General features: G+C 37.4%; 3 protein-coding genes across 4 annotated transcripts; 1 reads left to right on the top strand and 2 right to left on the bottom strand.

The window, feature by feature from the left end:
- Positions 1-2,667: 2,667 nt before the first annotated feature.
- On the top strand, positions 2,668-6,584 carry LOC103452443 (metal tolerance protein 4). Of its 2 annotated transcripts, none has more exons than XM_008391931.4 (7): positions 2,668-3,127; positions 3,452-3,621; positions 3,882-4,080; positions 4,737-4,915; positions 5,020-5,170; positions 5,557-5,687; positions 5,875-6,584. In XM_008391931.4, exons 1-7 carry the CDS (start codon positions 2,914-2,916, stop codon positions 6,052-6,054), a joined length of 1,224 nt encoding a protein of 407 aa, XP_008390153.3. In that variant the 5' UTR covers positions 2,668-2,913; the 3' UTR covers positions 6,055-6,584. The 2 variants fall into 2 exon arrangements, with proteins under 2 accessions (XP_008390153.3, XP_070674807.1); XM_070818706.1 differs by having other exon boundaries at positions 2,687-3,127; positions 3,455-3,621.
- Positions 6,504-9,509, bottom strand: LOC103452442 (protein PHOTOSYSTEM I ASSEMBLY 2, chloroplastic). Its single transcript, XM_070818707.1, has 5 exons — positions 9,267-9,509; positions 8,346-8,440; positions 7,639-7,801; positions 7,030-7,122; positions 6,504-6,793 (listed from the first exon to the last, which is right to left on the bottom strand). The coding sequence occupies exons 1-5, from the start codon at positions 9,427-9,429 to the stop codon at positions 6,663-6,665; spliced, it is 645 nt and encodes a 214-aa protein (XP_070674808.1). The 5' UTR covers positions 9,430-9,509; the 3' UTR covers positions 6,504-6,662.
- Positions 9,510-10,562: 1,053 nt separating this feature from the next.
- LOC103452441 (casein kinase 1-like protein HD16) lies at positions 10,563-16,057 on the bottom strand. The gene is made up of 16 exons (XM_008391929.4): positions 15,270-16,057; positions 14,578-14,706; positions 14,392-14,465; positions 14,180-14,249; positions 14,025-14,080; positions 13,546-13,617; positions 13,299-13,393; positions 13,150-13,213; positions 12,931-13,060; positions 12,629-12,847; positions 12,362-12,504; positions 11,995-12,169; positions 11,822-11,912; positions 11,392-11,549; positions 10,948-11,136; positions 10,563-10,856 (listed from the first exon to the last, which is right to left on the bottom strand). The coding sequence occupies exons 1-16, from the start codon at positions 15,636-15,638 to the stop codon at positions 10,797-10,799; spliced, it is 2,094 nt and encodes a 697-aa protein (XP_008390151.2). The 5' UTR covers positions 15,639-16,057; the 3' UTR covers positions 10,563-10,796.
- Positions 16,058-17,983: the final 1,926 nt, after the last annotated feature.

Raw genomic sequence — 17,983 nt, 5'->3', positions numbered from 1 at the left:
TCAGTTATCTCATGATCGCCTAAATGTTAACGGTGATGTCCCAGAAGTTGTTACTAATAGGCCAAGCCGTCACCAAAGATGATCTCGATTCAGGTTCAAGTCGGTGAAGGGTGTTGAACTGTGTAAAGATAGGTGTATTGAGATTTTTTTTTAGAGAATAGATAGCGAATGAGGTATAAAAACGGGGACTGGGATCAAAGGTCATTGCAGGACTGGGTTTTTTGGTTGACAATTTTTTTTATTAACTTTTAAATTATTAAGCCTATTTGTAATTTTTTTTAAATTTAATTAAACTTGTGTGGCCCATTTATATGTCACATTAGCACATAAAAGATTTTTTGACATAATTATGATGAAATGACTATATTGATTTGAGACACTTACTTGAGGGATTACATTTATCAATTTTCAATTTCAGGGACCATTTTGATGTCACGGGTCAATTTTGATGACCATTTTGATGTCATGAGTCAATTTCAAAGATCATTTATGAGAAAAAAAAAAGGATTTATAAGACCCATTTATGTGTCACATCAATACTTAACAGATTTTTTTTAACATAACTGTAACGGAATGACCATATTGATTTGCGACATCTATTTTCAGGAATTATATTGATTGATTTTCAATTTCAATAACCATTTTGATAGTTAGGGTCAATTTCAGGAACCATTAGTGATAAAACCCTTTTTTTTTATATAAATATGTTGCCTTTGAACTCTTTAATGGGTGATTATGGGTTTTCGTGAATTCACCATGTTGATGCACAAAATCAGCGAAGAGTTTGATACAACAGAAAGTGTTAAGTTTGTGACCTTCGCTAGATTGCTCCGGTCACTAGTGTGGATAAGTAAACGGATAAGGACAGGAAAGCAAACACAAGATGTACGTGGTTCACCCAGATTGGTTACGTCCACGGAGTAGAGGAATTCTCATTAATTGTAAAGGATTTACATAAGTACATAGGTTCAAGCTCTCCTTTAGTGAGTACTAGTGAATGATTTAGTACAAATGGCATTAGGAAATATTGTGAGAGAATGATCTCTATTTATATAAGAGAGTTTATAGTTTCATTCTGACATTGACACGTGTTGTGTTGTGATTAGCTTCTGATGTTGACACGTGTCGTGTTATGATTGGCTTCTGATATCGACACGTGTGGCGCTGTGATTGGCCTCCTGGTTGGAGGGAAACTCTTCTGGGTCCTTGACGGTATAACGTTGATCGGTGCTCAGTAGTTTCGGGATTGATCAAGTATGGTACAAACACACCCAATATCATATGTTAACTAATGGATTGCTGACCGGTGACTCATTCTTAACTCAACCTATTAAGTTTTCACCGTTAATTAAATTTTGTGGGTAAATTGAGTCGTATTAACGGGTTAAGTTCATCTTAATTACCAGCTCTATGTTGAACGTTGTATACGTGTATAGCATATGTACCATATAGTTAAAAAAATGTTAAAATCCAACTCAGACTTTAATTGTTTATAAGTGGAGGGGCCGAAATAAACATTTTAAACGTTAAGCACAATAAAATAAGGTGTTTCTTCATCTCATAATATGTATAGTAAATTATTGTATATATGTCGGATTCTCGTCGAAAAAGACATCCAAAAGCTTATATTGTTCGAAATTGTACAGTAGGTACTCTACATGTTTGACATTTGGGGGCTAAATAGTGAAATGCCTTAAGAGTTAATAATACTTTAGGTCATGTCTCGGCTTCAAACAATAACAAAAGAACAAGCACATAATCCAACCTATGAGCAAAGTGATCTTCTGGAAGAAGAGTAACTACTAGGACTTTCATAGCACGAGTAAGTACATTATTATAGTTACTTGTGTTAATAATACAATGACATGTATACATTTCTGTTTACACATTTCAGTTTGATATACGTCACAATGACGGTGTAGTCGTTCTTAGGTTGATTTAGTATTCTAGGGTGGTGTGTTTGTAATATTACACTTACGACAAACATTACAAGTGATACCATTACAACACTCTCTATTCACTTTAACGAAAAACCACATTTTTACACTAAAAAGTCAATCTTGGTACTATTTATTTTACTTTTTATTTTGTCATAATCGTTAAAATTCAAAATTTTCAAATATTTTTTCATTAGTTTTCTTTTAATTTATACATAGCATTAGTTGACCTTGTAATCTATTTAATGGTTATTTTATTGACATCACACAATGTTATAAATACACGCCACTTTTTAAAATTTCCGTTGGACTTCCTCTTTTACCCTTGTTTAAATTTGATTAAAAAAAAAAGTCTTAACGAGCTATTAATGGTTTAGCAGAACGAGAGGGTAGGGGGAGGGAATGGAGTGGCTAGCGTGAAAACACTACACTTACAAAAAAAGCTCTCTGGCCACATCCCACCTTAGCGTTGTGGGTGGACAATGATTGTTTGCCCTCCTACTTTTCGTGCCTTCCTGTTTGTGCGGTCGCGGTTAAGTCACATCAACATTTTATATTATTATTCATTTTTATCTTATTATTTTTATAAAAAAATAATATAAAATGTTAACGTGGCTTAACCGTGGTCAGATAAAACAGGATAGCACGAAAAGTGGGATGGCAGACAATCCTTGTCCGTTGTGTGTAGCTCCGCCCTATGTACACAAGACCTTAGTCTGAGTGCGTACGTATCCTTGTGGGAACTTTTTTCTTGGTCAACTAAACATTTTTGCTTTGAAGACAAAAGGAAAAGAAGATAATCGGTTAATAGTACTTGCCACTTGGTGGGAAATTCAGTTTAAAGTTAGCTCACCTTCTCTGTTCTTTTAGGATCTCTTCTGACCAGAGACACAGAGAGAAAAGAGGAGAGAGAGACAGAACAGAGAGAGTTTGAGTCGGAGTCGGATTAATAATCGGGTCATTTGGGTGGGTCCGGATGGAGGAAAAATCGGAAACGAGCGGTGTAAAAACGCCGCTCTTCACACCGCTGTTGGGGAGCGGTGGACGCAGTCGCCGACTGAGTCGAAGAAACTCGTACAACTCACTCAGAAAGGACTTCATTTCGAGGCTCCCTGACAAGGTCCGTGCCGGTGTTGACCCCGAGTCTCCTGACGGCATTGACTTCTCTCGAACCTCCGCCTTGAACCGAGGTCTCTCCCTCTCTCTCTGTGTTTGGCAACTGAGAAAATGTAGAAAATAAATTTTGTCATTTGTTTGGAAATGTTAATGCTTTGGGAAAAAGTTTTCTTTTTTTATCATTTTCTTTCAATCTGTCAGGAACCCAAGAGACGGTTTGGTATTTGTTTTTAAGATGATTATGTTTGATTTATTTTCCTTCATTTTCTCAGCAACCAAACAGAGTAGTACAATTTGATCTTGAAGCTACTGTTGTAATTGGAATTGTTTTTGCGTGTGTGAGTTTATTTGGTTTGTTTCAAACAATTTGTTGATCCTGGAAGTTCTGTAAATTGTAGGAGAGAAGGAGTACTATGAAGCCCAATTTGAAACACTTAAATCCTTTGAGGAGGTTGACGCTGTGGTGGCAGCCGACAGCATCAATGATGAAGATCTCGAAGAACAAGCACAGCATGAAAGAGCAATGAAGATTTCCAACTATGCCAACATTATTCTCTTGGGACTTAAGGTACTTATTTTATCGCGAGACCTCATGTTCAGGAGTACACGCTTTTAACCACTTGAGCTACAAGTCGTATCAAAAACTTATTTTAAATGAATGAATTATGATATAAGTTATGTGAGATGAAAAGAATATGCAGGATGCTTAAAAAATCTCGTTCTTTTTTGTGATTGCATACGCCGTATATGTTGAGACAGATCTACGTTTTGTCTGCAATTTCATGTTTGCATTTTACTAATTTAAGATAATAATTTTGGAATGTGTAGATCTATGCTACTGTAAAGAGTGGATCGATAGCCATTGCTGCATCGACTCTAGATTCTTTGCTCGATCTCATGGCTGGTGGAATACTTTGGTTCACTCACCTTGCAATGAAGAGCGTCAATATCTATAAATATCCTATCGGAAAATTGAGGGTGCAGCCTGTTGGCATAATTGTCTTTGCTGCTGTCATGGCTACCCTCGGTGCGTCATTACAGCTTTTCTTTCCCTTGGCATCTGTTGTTTTTCCTCGCTCTCTTGTCTCGCGTTATATTGGTCAACTTCTGTCCAGATGAATTTGTCTTATATCTTCCTTTAGCTTCCATTTTGTCTGTTGAAGAACATGTGAGAAGATCATGAGAGACATCTAACAATCGAATCTAACTCGAACCTCAAATTTTTCAGAACTTGATCAGATGTTCTTCTTTCGACAACATTTTAAGATAAGTGTCAATTGATGTTAGTTATAATCTAAGCAAATTATACAAATAATGCATTGAATTATTATAATATGTGAGTGATGGTTTTCTATGAGGAATGGATCCGTAGTCAAGGTTTATGGTTTATATATCTTTTTTGTCAGTGTAAAGTGAAGAAAAAATTATTTTGTGTGCTCAACGACACTTTACTCTGCAGGAAAAAATAGTAATTGTGAGATGAATACTATTTAGTCCTAGAAAAGTTCTTGGTAGTATAACAGTGTACATGATGTTAGTACACGAAAGAGCAAACTTTAGAGTCACAACAGTAAGAAAAAGGTATGAAGTTAGGCTTGCAGAAATTTTTTAATTAAACCAGACAATGCTGCATACATAAACTTCAAACCAGCTGAAATTTTATGCCCTTCTGCTTCATCACAGGGTTTCAGGTATTCATCCAGGCTTTAGAACAACTAATAACCGGTAATGCCACTGAAAAGATGTCCGCAGAGCAATTGGAGTGGTTGTGCGCTATCATGATATTTGCCACCTTGGTAAAGCTTGCACTCTGGTTATACTGCAGGACCTCAGGGAACAAGATTGTCCGTGCCTACGCAAAGGTTTTTCCCTTCCTTCCTTTTCAACAAGTTTTTTTTTTTTTTTTCTTACGGGATTTCAGTTCTATTTTTTCATGTTATGCGACTTCTTTTAATGCAATTACCAGGATCACTATTTTGATGTGGTAACAAACGTAGTAGGATTAGTGGCTGCTGTTCTTGCTGATAAGTTTTTGTGGTGGATTGATCCTGCTGGTGCTATTATCCTTGCTGTATACACGATTACAAATTGGTCCGGAACTGTTCTAGAAAATGCAGGTACTTTTTCTAGATTTTCTTCAGTGACTTTTGGTCTCACAAAAATCTAGTTTTCCGTCATGCTAGCTTTGCGTGATTTACTAGTTGTGTGGTCATTCTTGTAACTCAACTCAGTTACCAGTTTGGAACCTTGTCCTGCAGTTTTCTTGCTTGCTTTGATATATTTGTTAGGGCCAATCTAAGGAGATATATATGGTTGCATTTACTACTTTTCATAATATTTGTCAAAGACGCGATGGCGAAAGAGTAAAAGAAACAAAGAAAAAGAAGTTCTGGCATCATATCAGCCCAGTTTTGCACATCTTATTGACAGGAGTTGACATTATCCTTGACATTTTAAAATCTCCCTAATGTTTTGTACTTAACATGGGATCTCAATCATGTAGTTTCCCTCGTGGGACAATCAGCGCCTCCGGAATTCCTACAAAAACTGACATACCTTACCATAAGGCACCCTCAAGTGAAGCGTATTGACACAGTTCGTGCTTACACATTTGGTGTTCTTTATTTTGTAGAGGTTAGTCATATTACTGGCAATTTCGATGTTATATTTTCATGAGAGGGAACTTGTCGCGTGACCTTACAAATCACTGAGTTCAACCTTATAAACTGCAGACTGCATTCTATGAATCTATATCAAGAAATAGATTGAAAACTTTTATATATAATTTTTTTAACAAGAACTTATATATTTGTTAAAACAGGTTGACATTGAACTCCCGGAGGAGTTGCCCTTGAAAGAGGCACATGTCATTGGAGAGACCCTCCAGATAAAGCTCGAGAAACTTCCTGAAGTTGAGCGAGCATTTGTTCACCTTGACTTCGAATGTGATCACAAACCGGAGCATTCTGTACTTGTCAAGCTTCCGAACAGTCAGCCCTGATTCACGATGTCACAGTTTTCCTTACCAAGGAGGCAATGGCGCTGTGGGAAGCCTTTTAACTGTCTTCTGCAAAGGTCAATCCTAAGTGTTTGAGTTCATTTGTTGGAAGATGAAGCTGTATCTGCCGTAATCTATATACTTTCTTGCCGGAAATGATTTCCTCTTTCGGCCAGTTCAGTTTAATAACGGAGGATAAACTGGGGACCGCACGCCCTTTACATTATGGCTCGATAAATTATTGTGGCCTGCACGAGCAGTTTAGTCTTCTAGGAAAGAAAATCGAGTGGTAGCTCTGTTTTTCTTTCTTTTGCCTTATTCCTTCTTGCCATATAAGCTTTGTATACGAACAAACAAACGCAAGTCAGATTTAAGAGTTTCTTGTTCGTCGGTTGATGCTTCTTATGTCTGTAAACTTCTCATTTGTTTCGCTGCGTGTAGAGAAAAGAAAATGTCTGCAGAATAAACGATCTGTAACTGCAGGATCTGTTATATATATTGAGATGTAATCAAATACACATCCGTTAAGCGTATATAGTGAAAATCGAACGGTCACAATGTCGGAAATCAACTCTTTCGTGTGGAGGTCACGGTGATGCAGAACAACTCTGTTATGAATTTGGCAACAGCCGGCCATTGTACATCTTATCGAGCAACTGCCGGGCATCAGGCCTGCGGAGAAGACCTTTGTTGTTCGGTACACCAGTCCCTAGACACACCGGACATACGAGTTTCCCCCGTCCTGTTTACAACAACAAAAAATTACTATTCAAAGAGAATGCTTAACCATACAGTGGTCCTTTGTTTTACAACTCTGTACTTTTGTTTACACAATCCAAATCGAATTTTCGCCTTCAAGGAAACGCTTAGCCAGTTCGAAATATTCAAACAAACAACTGTAAGCGTGAAACAATCTTGGAGCTCATGGAAACACTATATGCTGAAACAGTAGTATGAATATCAGTGACGAGTACATACCGTAACAGTTTGGACATTCCGTGAACTCGTACACGTCTTTAGCCCGTTTTCTGTTGAGAGCTTTCCATTTTCCTGTACCACCACACATATCACCTATATAAAAAAGCAAATCAAAATCTCGTGGACGAAGGGGATACCATAATTAACATAAGATCTAAAATTTCCAGGGAAAACGAAACTCAAGTAACATACATTTTTCGAGTTCTTTTTCAGTAGCACGAACGCCATCTTTAACAAATCATTATGCTCCGAGTACAATATCTAGATCTAAAACTCTTTATAAACCAACTAATATATGAGAGGAAGAAGCAAAATTTGTTCCTCCTTTACGAGTAAAAGCACCAACTCAAGGCGTGTTGAAGGGAATTTGTATCTTTGGTTTAAACTAGATATTGATTAGAACCATTGCTCTTTAAAGAAAGAAATCCACCAAAAGAAAAATCAAAATTTGAAGCAGTTTGGAAGCCAATTTGAACATTAAAGTTAGTTTTCGAGAACCCTTGGACCAATTTCATTTCTCTAATCAAGATAAAAATTGTCCACATTATGCATGTAAAAATGTCAATATCATTTCAAATCTTGATTTCAGAAAAGAAACGATATACTTACAAAGCACAGCGCCACTTCCCCCACAATTCCGGCAACCAGGTCTGTCGTTTCCATCCAGTGCAAGTGCCTTTGGAGCAGAAGTGGTTGCAGAATTGCTTATCAAAGCAGCGGTTGAACATAGACATGTGAGACACAATCGCCGAGAGATTGAAACTTGAGGTTCCTGTGGTCACCGAACCTTTGTAAAAATCAATTACAAACAAATTTTACCATACTTTATAGCTAATCTGATAAGAAAGATAATTTTGTTTCAAAAGTTCCAATTGGTAAGAGTAATCGATACAAGTCGAATTCTCAGAAAACGAATATATCAAGCACAATTGAGGCCTTTTTGCAGCAGAGGAAATCATGGGAAAGACTGCCTTCAACAAAATACTAAAGATGTTAACCTTAAGCAAGTATAACCATTGAGGCCTTTTTGCAGCAGAGGAAATCATGGGAAAGACTGCCTTCAACAAAATACTAAAGATGTTAACCTTAAGCAAGTATAACCATTAAGAGCATGAATTCAGTTCTAGCCGCATTTTGAGCAGGAAGAATCATCAAATTACATGCATCAGTACACTATATACGAATGACATGAAGCCATAAACAAAGGCCATAATTTCTTGGAATCAGGCATACCTTCAAACTTCAAAGTCAAATAAACTTATTGTAATCACTAATAAAAAAAAGCTAGATAATTAAATCTAATGAAAGATCGTTACCTTTGACGGTTTAGATGAGTTTTCTGCGTCCCCTGGACTGCTGCTCTCATTCTCAAGATTCGCTCTTGCATGAAACCCAACTGACTTCGAATTGACTGCCAAGTTTTGGACATACAAATGAAGTTAGTATCATTTTTCAACAATTAGTTTAGTGACAAAAGATTCAAAGACATCAACATAATTTTCACAGCAATCGTGCGCTGCATTACCGAATGAGTGTTAAAAGAAAAATGTTCACCGGCTACAACTTGAAAGCACAATTTCAGTACCATAAATCATCTTGTCTTTCATTTCTTATGAAAGGGTACACGCTATCACCGGATATCGGGTTCTAGAGTCAATGGATCCCCAGAACCAGTCTGAGTGGAAGTAAAGACTTAAGATTTCATGACATTGCCTTGACTGAATTCTAACATTATTTCAAGTTCTCAAATCGTTAATGCCGAAAAGGAAAACAAATCCCATGTAAAATCTCTTCGTTCGGAAAATCAATAGAAACAGCCACCAGTAAAACCCTATTTGCTTCTGTCAATTTCGAACCTTTCCATCAGTAAACCCATCATTCATGAACATTATGTCCTTTTTCTAATTTTTCCCGTAATTAAACTTAAACACCCCAAAAATGACACGACAACATTAGAGACAAAGCAAAACCAAGTAGACAACGATTAAATTTGGTAAAGTAAGCTGATTAGCAGAAAACTATGAGGTGAGTGACCGTTACGGCAGTTAATATCCGCATATATAACGAGAAACAAGGAAGCAAGAACTCTGCAAATTACGAAGGAAGAGATAAGGCAGAATAAAGCAATTTACTTGGAATTACTATATGCATGGAAATTACGAGAAATTAGCAACTCTCAGCAAGTTCGTTAATGGGTACTCAAATTTTAGAGAGAGAGAGAGAGAGAGAGAACTTACAGTGGGATGGATGGGAGGATTTGGAGAGGCGTAGGGGGATGGCTGAGAGATGAGAGGAAGAAGAAGAAGCCATCATCCTCTCTCTCTGTATGTTTGTCTGTCTATGGGTCTTAGCGGGACACTTCATGTCTATCATCCATCCTCTCTCTCGATCTCTTTGCATACGGAGGATGGTTTGGTATTGCTATGCTTTGAATAAAAATTACTTCTATTGTGTGTTGTGAGAATAAACTTATTTTTGTTGCTTCACGTTTTCAGCATTTTTTTCACTAAAAACTATGAAAATAAGTTGTTTTTAAGCGTGTACCAAACACTTTTTTGAACTCATTTTTTTATACCCACTTTTTATAAAAGCGCATCAGTACTGTACTAACACAGCGCGACTGGGTGGGATCCTACATCCTCCTCCTTCAGGCTTTCTATTTTTGTCCCTCCCTAGATATTAACGCATGAGAAAACTGAAGCAATAGTCCTGAAATTTGGTCTAGTTTTGGTTTTTGAACTAAAAATTCATGGATGTTGGTCTCTAACTTGGTATGATGTGAAGCAATGGTCATTTTCACTACGTTAAGATTTCCATTCAAAATAGAGGGGTTAAAGGCGCAAAAAATGAATAGAAGTTCTAACGAAGTTAGCCAAAAGAACTTTGCTCCATATTATTACAAGTTCATGGACCAAAGCTCTAATTAAACTAAAGTTAAGAGACCATTGTTCCAGTTAATTTATTTTTATTTTTCTCCAACCACATTTTCCAAGGGGTTGTTTTTCTTTCTTTTTTCTAGCTCAATTAACAAGAATTTTTTTTTCTTTGGTCAAATTTTTTTATAAGATTTGTTCTTCATCAGAATTTGTCAAATAAAAGATCACTAAATCATGCATGCATCCCTCTACTAGCCCGAAAAAGTATGGAAAAGCGACTGAATTGTTCAAACCAACTAAACCAAACAAATTTGAGCGATTAGATCTGATTTTTACTAGAGAGTAATTTTGAACCACATCAAACCAAACTCAAATCAATTCGTTTATGTTCGGTTTCCGAGTCCAGAAATATGACTTGCCCAGTTTTTAGCTACGCTACCAGTTTGGGGTCTAAACCAAAGCGATCCAAGCCGTGAGTTCGTTGTGCAGCTTATGAACTGAAACAACCGAATCAAACCGGTAACTAAACAGGATTCCATTCGTTTAGTTTTGCTACCAGCTTGAGGTCTAAACCAAACCAATCGACGCAGTTAATTTAAGGCCTAAACCGAACCAAACAAATCGCGACAAGCCCTAATCACATATGCTTGCTTACAATTTACTTACCAAAGAGTGTACATCTTGCATTTAACTTCATAGAGAACTCCGAAGCAAAAGCCAACTATACGGCTCATAAAACATTTTAACATACAACAGAATTTGTGCTGCTGCAGCTAACTCCTCTCGTACAATCAATTCTTCTTACAAATCATATTGGACCACGAGAGGGAGAAGGAAAAACAAAGTCGTCTACAAATATCGACTTACAAGTTCCTGATGATTACACAGGAATCAAGATACAGTGCGCCCGTAACACAAACAAGCGAGATACAGATTCTTCGCCCATTTTTCCTGTTTATAAGAAGAGAATTTAGTGAGGATATCAATAATCTACTATTGTTCTGTGACTAGAAAAAAATAAATTTAACCGTTTATTTCATACCTTCACATGTGTGCTTGGGAATTGAGACGTGCGCAGCGTCTCCTGAGTTTCGTCACCAGGTTTGCGCTTTGGAACACTCAAGATAAGAGCTGCTTGATCCCAAGTTGCGGCTGTCGATGTTATGCGGAAACCATTGTCCCAACGTCTGTGGATGCCTTCACTCGGATAGAGAAAATCAAGCTCCACAACCTATGAAAACAAAATGGCATATGAGAGGTGCGACACCAAGCGGAAAACCAGAAAACAGAAATAAGTGCAAAGTCACATGTATTAGCTTTCATGAAATGCTACTGATCACACATTAGTGCATATGAAGTTAGCATATCTCTTTGCCATAACCAGGATCCACTTGCTTTAAACTCGGGTCAAAAAGTTGGATGCTCCATAAATGGCCTACATCCACCCTAAACAGAGGATATTGATGATAAGCTGGGCACAGCTCACCTGATCACTGAAGCCCGCATTGCGAGACATAACAACACCCCACCGGCTCCCAGCAGTTGCCATTGAGGTCACATGAAATCCTTCTCTCCACTTCTTATTTATCCACTTGAAGGGGAAAGAATCACTGACTTTGTAAGACTGTTGCGTATACTGGGTTCCTGCACCATCATGGTTACAGTTGAATAATTTAGTGACTGAAAATGAATTAAACTGATGTGGATTTTCAAATTTGCACGATTACAAAATGACAAGATCCCCTTCATAAGAAGAAAACATGACTCGTTAAACTCTGTCAAGAGATTCAAAACATGAATGTCCAATACAAATACATCAGTGTCGAATACAAACACAAATGCATCATGCAGATTTATTAATTGACACACTTGGACTTCATAGATCAATGCCCCAACAAATCACTAAAGCAACATACCTTTGGACATCACTACAAGGGAACTTCCATTGTTAGCACCGGCAATAGAACTAATGTAATAATTCTTCTCCCATTGTTCCATGATCCATTCCTGTCCAATTGGAACAAGAAGTCTGTCAAGTTTTTTAGTACAATATCTTATATCAATAAAAACACACGGAAATACAATCCACCTTGTGCAAGAAGAAGGGGGAGAGCTCATAAACTTGGTTTGTAAAACCAGTTCCAGCATCCATAATAAGTGCCCAGAGATTAGAACAAGATGACACACAACTTATAAGCAGACCATCTGCAATCCCTCTCTCCACATGTTGTGCCAACCTTGCATCAGCGACATTGTAATGATACCTAGTAATAAAAGATAAGCAAGCCATGAGAAAAAATGCAGTCAGGAATTCTTATTATAATCATTCTCTCCTTTTTAATTTTGGATCGAAGATGCTGTTGATATGCAAGGAAGAATGAAACGACACTCTATCGACAGAGAGGAAAAAAGTACAACATTAGAAAAAGGGTACAACGTTGCAAATGAGTTTCTACCTCTGTTTCATCGGCATCCTAGCATTGTAAATTGAAATCCATTGGGTGGCAGGTACTCCTAGCCGAACCTTCTTCCTGGGCTGCCCATCATCATCTTCCTCAATATTCAATCTACCCCGTTTCTGACCAACCTGACTAATAATCTGAAAAGGTTCATAATAAAAAAATTTAGAATCCCAGTGGACAAACAAAAAAAAAGAACTCTATAGATTACAGTATCAGTGTAGAATACAGTATCAGTATAGAATACAGTATCACTAAAGTAACCTTTTGAGCACCATCAGTTTTGATTGGCCTTACAGCAGGATTAGATCCTATCAAACCCTCGAACAACGAGATTAACTTCGAATAGTTAGGCTCTTCATCAAATTTCATGTTCACCACAACCTCAAGAAATTGTCTTAGAGGTGGAGGGCAGAAGCAGCACAGCATTTCAGGAGATGTTGCCATCTTTTTTTTGCAAACTAGGAAAGATTTGTTATCACCCTGAAACAGGAGCAAGTATAGTTCAGATAAAAACACAATTTAAAGAAGTAAATCAGACTTTGGACTTAATCCATATTATGTACCTGATAGCCTTGCCATGGTAACCTGCCTCGGTGGAGAAAAATAAGTGTGTAAGCAAGAGATTCAAGATCATCTCTTCTGCTAGCAGTTCTTCCCAGATGAGCATGAACACTAGCGTATCGCACGGTTCCTCTGCAGGTGCAACATAGAAAGGATTTAAGGCCACAGATAGAAGTATTATAGTGAAAACTATAGCCCAAAACATGCAGATATTAGTGTACCTAAACATATCAGGACGTTGATCATAATCAACATGCCCCCCACTAGTGTCTTTCCACTTTGTCGCTGCAAAATCAGGTGATGAAGACATAAGAAATAGAAGTAAATGAAATAACAGGAGACAAGCCATAGATGAAATAAATTTACACACCTAGTCCAAGGTCAACAAGAAACAACTTCTTCTCTTGAGCTGTAGATGGCTGACCAAGTAAAAAATTTTCGGGCTTTACATCTCCATGCACATAGCTAATGTCAACAAGTCATGAGTTAGAAATCTAATAAGGAATTCTCCCTCTTAAAACAAGAGGATTGAGGAAATATTGTTCATAGTAAGCCAAAAGACTGGGACAACAAACACCAGTAAGTGAATAAAATTGACAGCAACTGCTTTCACATACCCTCTTGAGTGCATCTTCTCTAGAATTGATAAAGACTCGACAGCTATACAAGCTACCATTTCTGCAGACATCCTGTGTTCATTCAAACATAAACAGCAAAATATAAGAATAAATCTTTCAAAAGCTGAAGTCAAAAGTTAGAAGAACATGCACATGATCTTCCACATAAATTCAAAATCAGTTAAGAACAGATACCCACAGACTACATCAAAAGCCATAAACCTTAACATAACTCAAGCTTTCTATTTCCCTAGTATCTTAAAGTTAACTTTAGGGTAATCCTTAAAGCATGGCTCAAAATAGATTTGTTCAGATTTGCCTCCATGCAGACCCCAAAAAATACAAGGAAAAAACATTTAAAACTGGAATTTCTAGCCAAATGGCATATTCAGCTTTTGGATTCAAGGAGAATAGTAAATGAATGGATAACATAATGAATAATGTTTGGATAAAAAGGGATAATAATCTTAAATACTCACGCTTGCCCTGAAGAATTCCATACATCCCATAAACTAGGCCCTAGCATGTCCATAACCTGCTTATACAGCATAAGAAACGTATTTGGTACAAGGAAACAAGAAACTTCAACCAGTTATTGGATAAGGAATGATACAAAAGATACGACAGTTCATACCATAACATAATAATCTCCTTGCTTTCCTTTATAATGTACTTTTGGCACTCCATGACTACCACCAAGGGTGCTGTTCAACAATAAGAAATGACCAATTAATAAACAAAGGTGTGAGTGTGTCTATATGTAATATACTTTAATGAACCTAACCCCATCACCCTGAGGAAGAACAAAGGAAAAACTGAAAATCTAATACAAAGAAAATGACCCACTTGTAAACTTGCCACTCATATGGAGGACCATAAGTACATCCTTTGCTATTTCTGTGCTCGAATTTAAGTGCTACCTGATAAAAAAAGTCAGAAATAAATCCATGAGGACAATTACTGATTAATTAACGAGATAATCAATTTTATACCATGCAGCCTTCTTTCTACATAAGAAAATTTGGAACTTACCTCAATAGCACCAGCACCACTTAGACGATCAACTCCACCCGTAACACGACGGCCAACAAACACTTGACCAAAGCCACCTTTCCCCAGCTTCCTCTCTACCTTATAGAGTGGTGACCCTCCTACTTGAACCTTGAAAAGCAGAATACAAATCACCAAATTACTAAACATAATAAAGTTGAAACCAAATCTCTTTCTTTTTATTATGAACTTTTAAACTGTTACAAACAAATCGATCATTAGGTTAAAACAGTTTAAAGAACACCAAGTTAACCCAATCCGGTGCATGCGCCAAACATAGCAAACAAGTATTAAACTAAAGACGTCCACTTTACTCGGAGAAAATTTTGAGTATGACAGCCACACGGGCAAGTGATGTTACTAATTCGTGTGTTAGATTAGACATGAACAGATTTGTAGCACCGTGTGCGACCCTCAAACTGAAAAAAAATCTTTCTTTATTGGTCCCCATAAGGAAACTAGCTGATTAGGATCAAACTGTCACAAGAACATCAACTAAACATAACAAATGCTTCCAAAACCGATGAATAAAGTTGACTACCAATAAGTTGAACAATCAAAGAGCAACAATTAGAAAAGAAAACACATTCATTAGCAGCAATACCATCCAAGTCCCCAACTTAAAAGGGAAAACGCAACCGAATGCATCGAAATAGCAAGAAAAAATTGGCTACCTTTTCGGGGAAAGGGGCAGTACTGCCCTCTTCTTCTTGCCCAGCAGCCTTATTAGCACTCAGGCCACCACTATCGTCAGCCATCACAGCTTTCTTATCTTCCTCGACTTCTTCTTCTTCCTTACTGCCCTCCGAATCGGAGTCTTTCACGGATATCACAATCACAGGGTCTTCCTCCGGATCCGGCTCCTGCTTCTCCTCTTCTTTCAATTTCCTCACAGCCAACCTTGTCCTGGGCCTCACCACGGCCTCGGCGGCGGCTTCTCGGGCGACGGTGGCACGGGTCCTCCGCGACCGCGGCGGTAGGTCGGAGGGCTTGCTTGCTACCCTAGCGCGGCCTCGGCGTACTCCTCTGCGAAGCTCCGGCATTGCTCAAACCCATAAAATGAATTCGTACGGTGCCTCAACGATTCGATCATTATATTATTAATCCCGCAAAGCTTCGGGAGTCTTGGGCATGGCTGGAATTTTGAAGAAATGGGTCGGGGCGGAGTGGAATTGGAGACAATCGGAGGTGAACTGGGTCGGGTAGGGGTCCGATTGGGGGGATTTGGGTTGGATTGAATGGTGGAAGGTTGGAATTTGGGGGGTTAGGGTTTGGTAGAGAGGGCGAAGAGGGGGGAGAGAGAGAGAGGCGCCGAGTCCACCTGTTGGATGATGCGGGAAAACAGACGAAGACCAAATGAGAGAGGGAAGGGTTTTCGGGCGTGGACCGCGTGGCTGCTTTTGCCATAACAAATCGGGGCATCCGTCAAATAAATACAAAGATTATCTAACAAATGTTGCCCAAAACAAACAAATTGTTAACCAACCCTACTTAAAATTTTGAAATGCAAAGGTTAACAAATGGGAAGTGGATTGAATTCAGGATGTAGTGGATGAAGAAAAATACATGGCTTTGTCATAATAATTCATTTTTTTGGACATTAGGAGGGATCACAAAGACATATCAATCTTATTTGACCATCATCGTATGAATAACCAGTATCATGAATCAAAATCAGATCGTGTCATGTAAGATACAAGTTTCTAATTTGTCCCTAATACTGGCCAACATTTTATCAACACATGAAAAACATTAACCCTTTTTCTTTACAGTTTAGAAGTTTAATCCTCTAAATAAATTTGAATTCTTAGAACACGAAGAGAATCCCTCGGGAAATGATTACATTCCACTCGGAGGCTCGGATCTCACTATGAGCTCGCACGGCTAGGTAAACCCAATAAAACTCTAAGCCCAATTAAGTTATTACAACAAAGATGAGCCCAAACAAACAAATCCTTAGGAAACTAGACTTGAGACCAATTTATTAATTAAAAGCGGTCAATGAGTTTGTCATAAAATGTGATACAAATAGTTTGTTTTGTGTTTATATTTCAGAACAAGTGATCCAAACCGGTTCATTATAGAAGTCATTTATCCACATCAATTAATCATATCTCACTCTATCGTCCATCGAGTCTCTCCCTCTTCCTTCTCCATGCAAAAAAATTATATGTTTGAACCATAAACTTTAAACTAAATAGGACCTTTATTATTAATTTTAAAAAATGCATTTCAAGAACACTAGTAATGAATTGTTCGAGGGAGACATGAAGTTTAATTTAGTATCAAACTTGTCATTCTTACAAATCAAACCTAAGACATATAACTTATAAATAAAGAAATTCATATCTGCAATTGGACAAGCACTCCTACCGGCCCAACTTATGAATCCAACCTCCCTAAAACCTTCCATTGTCTTGGACTCTCTCTTGATTGCCTTTACTTGTATCTTAATAAGCAAGTTTGTTCATTTCAGCTACTATCCTACCTGAACATGGATCCCCCACTTTTCCATTGTTTCAATTACTTATTTGGAGTCACTGCCTTCTTCATATCTATCACCATCTCGTAGCTAAACATATTACTATAGTTCTATAAGAGGGTTTTAGGGTCTAAACGCAATCCTACCATAATTTATACACCTTTTTTTTTTTTTTTTGGTTCAAGAAATATACATGGCTATGTTCAAGAAACTCTCTCTCTCTCTTGCTCTACATGGTATATTTGTGACGCGAATAATATTTAGCTGCTCAAAGGGTGAGTATGAGTTTTTACTCAAAATTTCTTCGTTTCTAATTCATAAGACTTCGTATTTATGAGTAAAACTGTTCATATTATAAATCACTAACAAATGGAAAAAAATGATAAAGGCATTACGAACCGTCTATCTATTTGCTATAGTTGATTGACTAAACAACATTATGTTTAATTTATTTTCTGCAAAGATAATATTTACAGAACGATTTATAATATGAACAGTTTCTTATTATAAGCACGACATTTATGAATTAGACACGAATATTTTTTGTAGAAGTTTCTACTCATACTGATAGAATATAGAAATTGATGTATAGGATGATGACATGTGTAATTAGATTAGAAGATGTGTTAGTTAAGGCAGTTAGCCTTGTTGTTAGAAGTGTATAAATATCTCAACCTCTTGTATTACTTGATTTTTAAGAAATATATCAAGAACATTCATTCTCTCTCTCTTCTCTCTGAATTGTTATCTCTCTCTAGAATTTCTGTATACAATTTCATAGATATAGTTACATTTACATGGTATCACTCGCCTTTGTTGCCTGTGCTTGATCTTCGATCCTCCGTCTCTGCTTCCGCTCGCCTCGACGGTGTATTTGATCTCGGAATTTGTCTTCGGTTTCTTCAA

The sequence above is a fragment of the Malus domestica genome, chromosome 03 (assembly GCF_042453785.1).
Source record: "Malus domestica chromosome 03, GDT2T_hap1".
Taxonomy (NCBI): Eukaryota; Viridiplantae; Streptophyta; class Magnoliopsida; order Rosales; family Rosaceae; genus Malus; species Malus domestica.
Note: the sequence above shows the minus strand (reverse complement) of the source record. Positions and strands in the feature narration are given on the sequence as shown.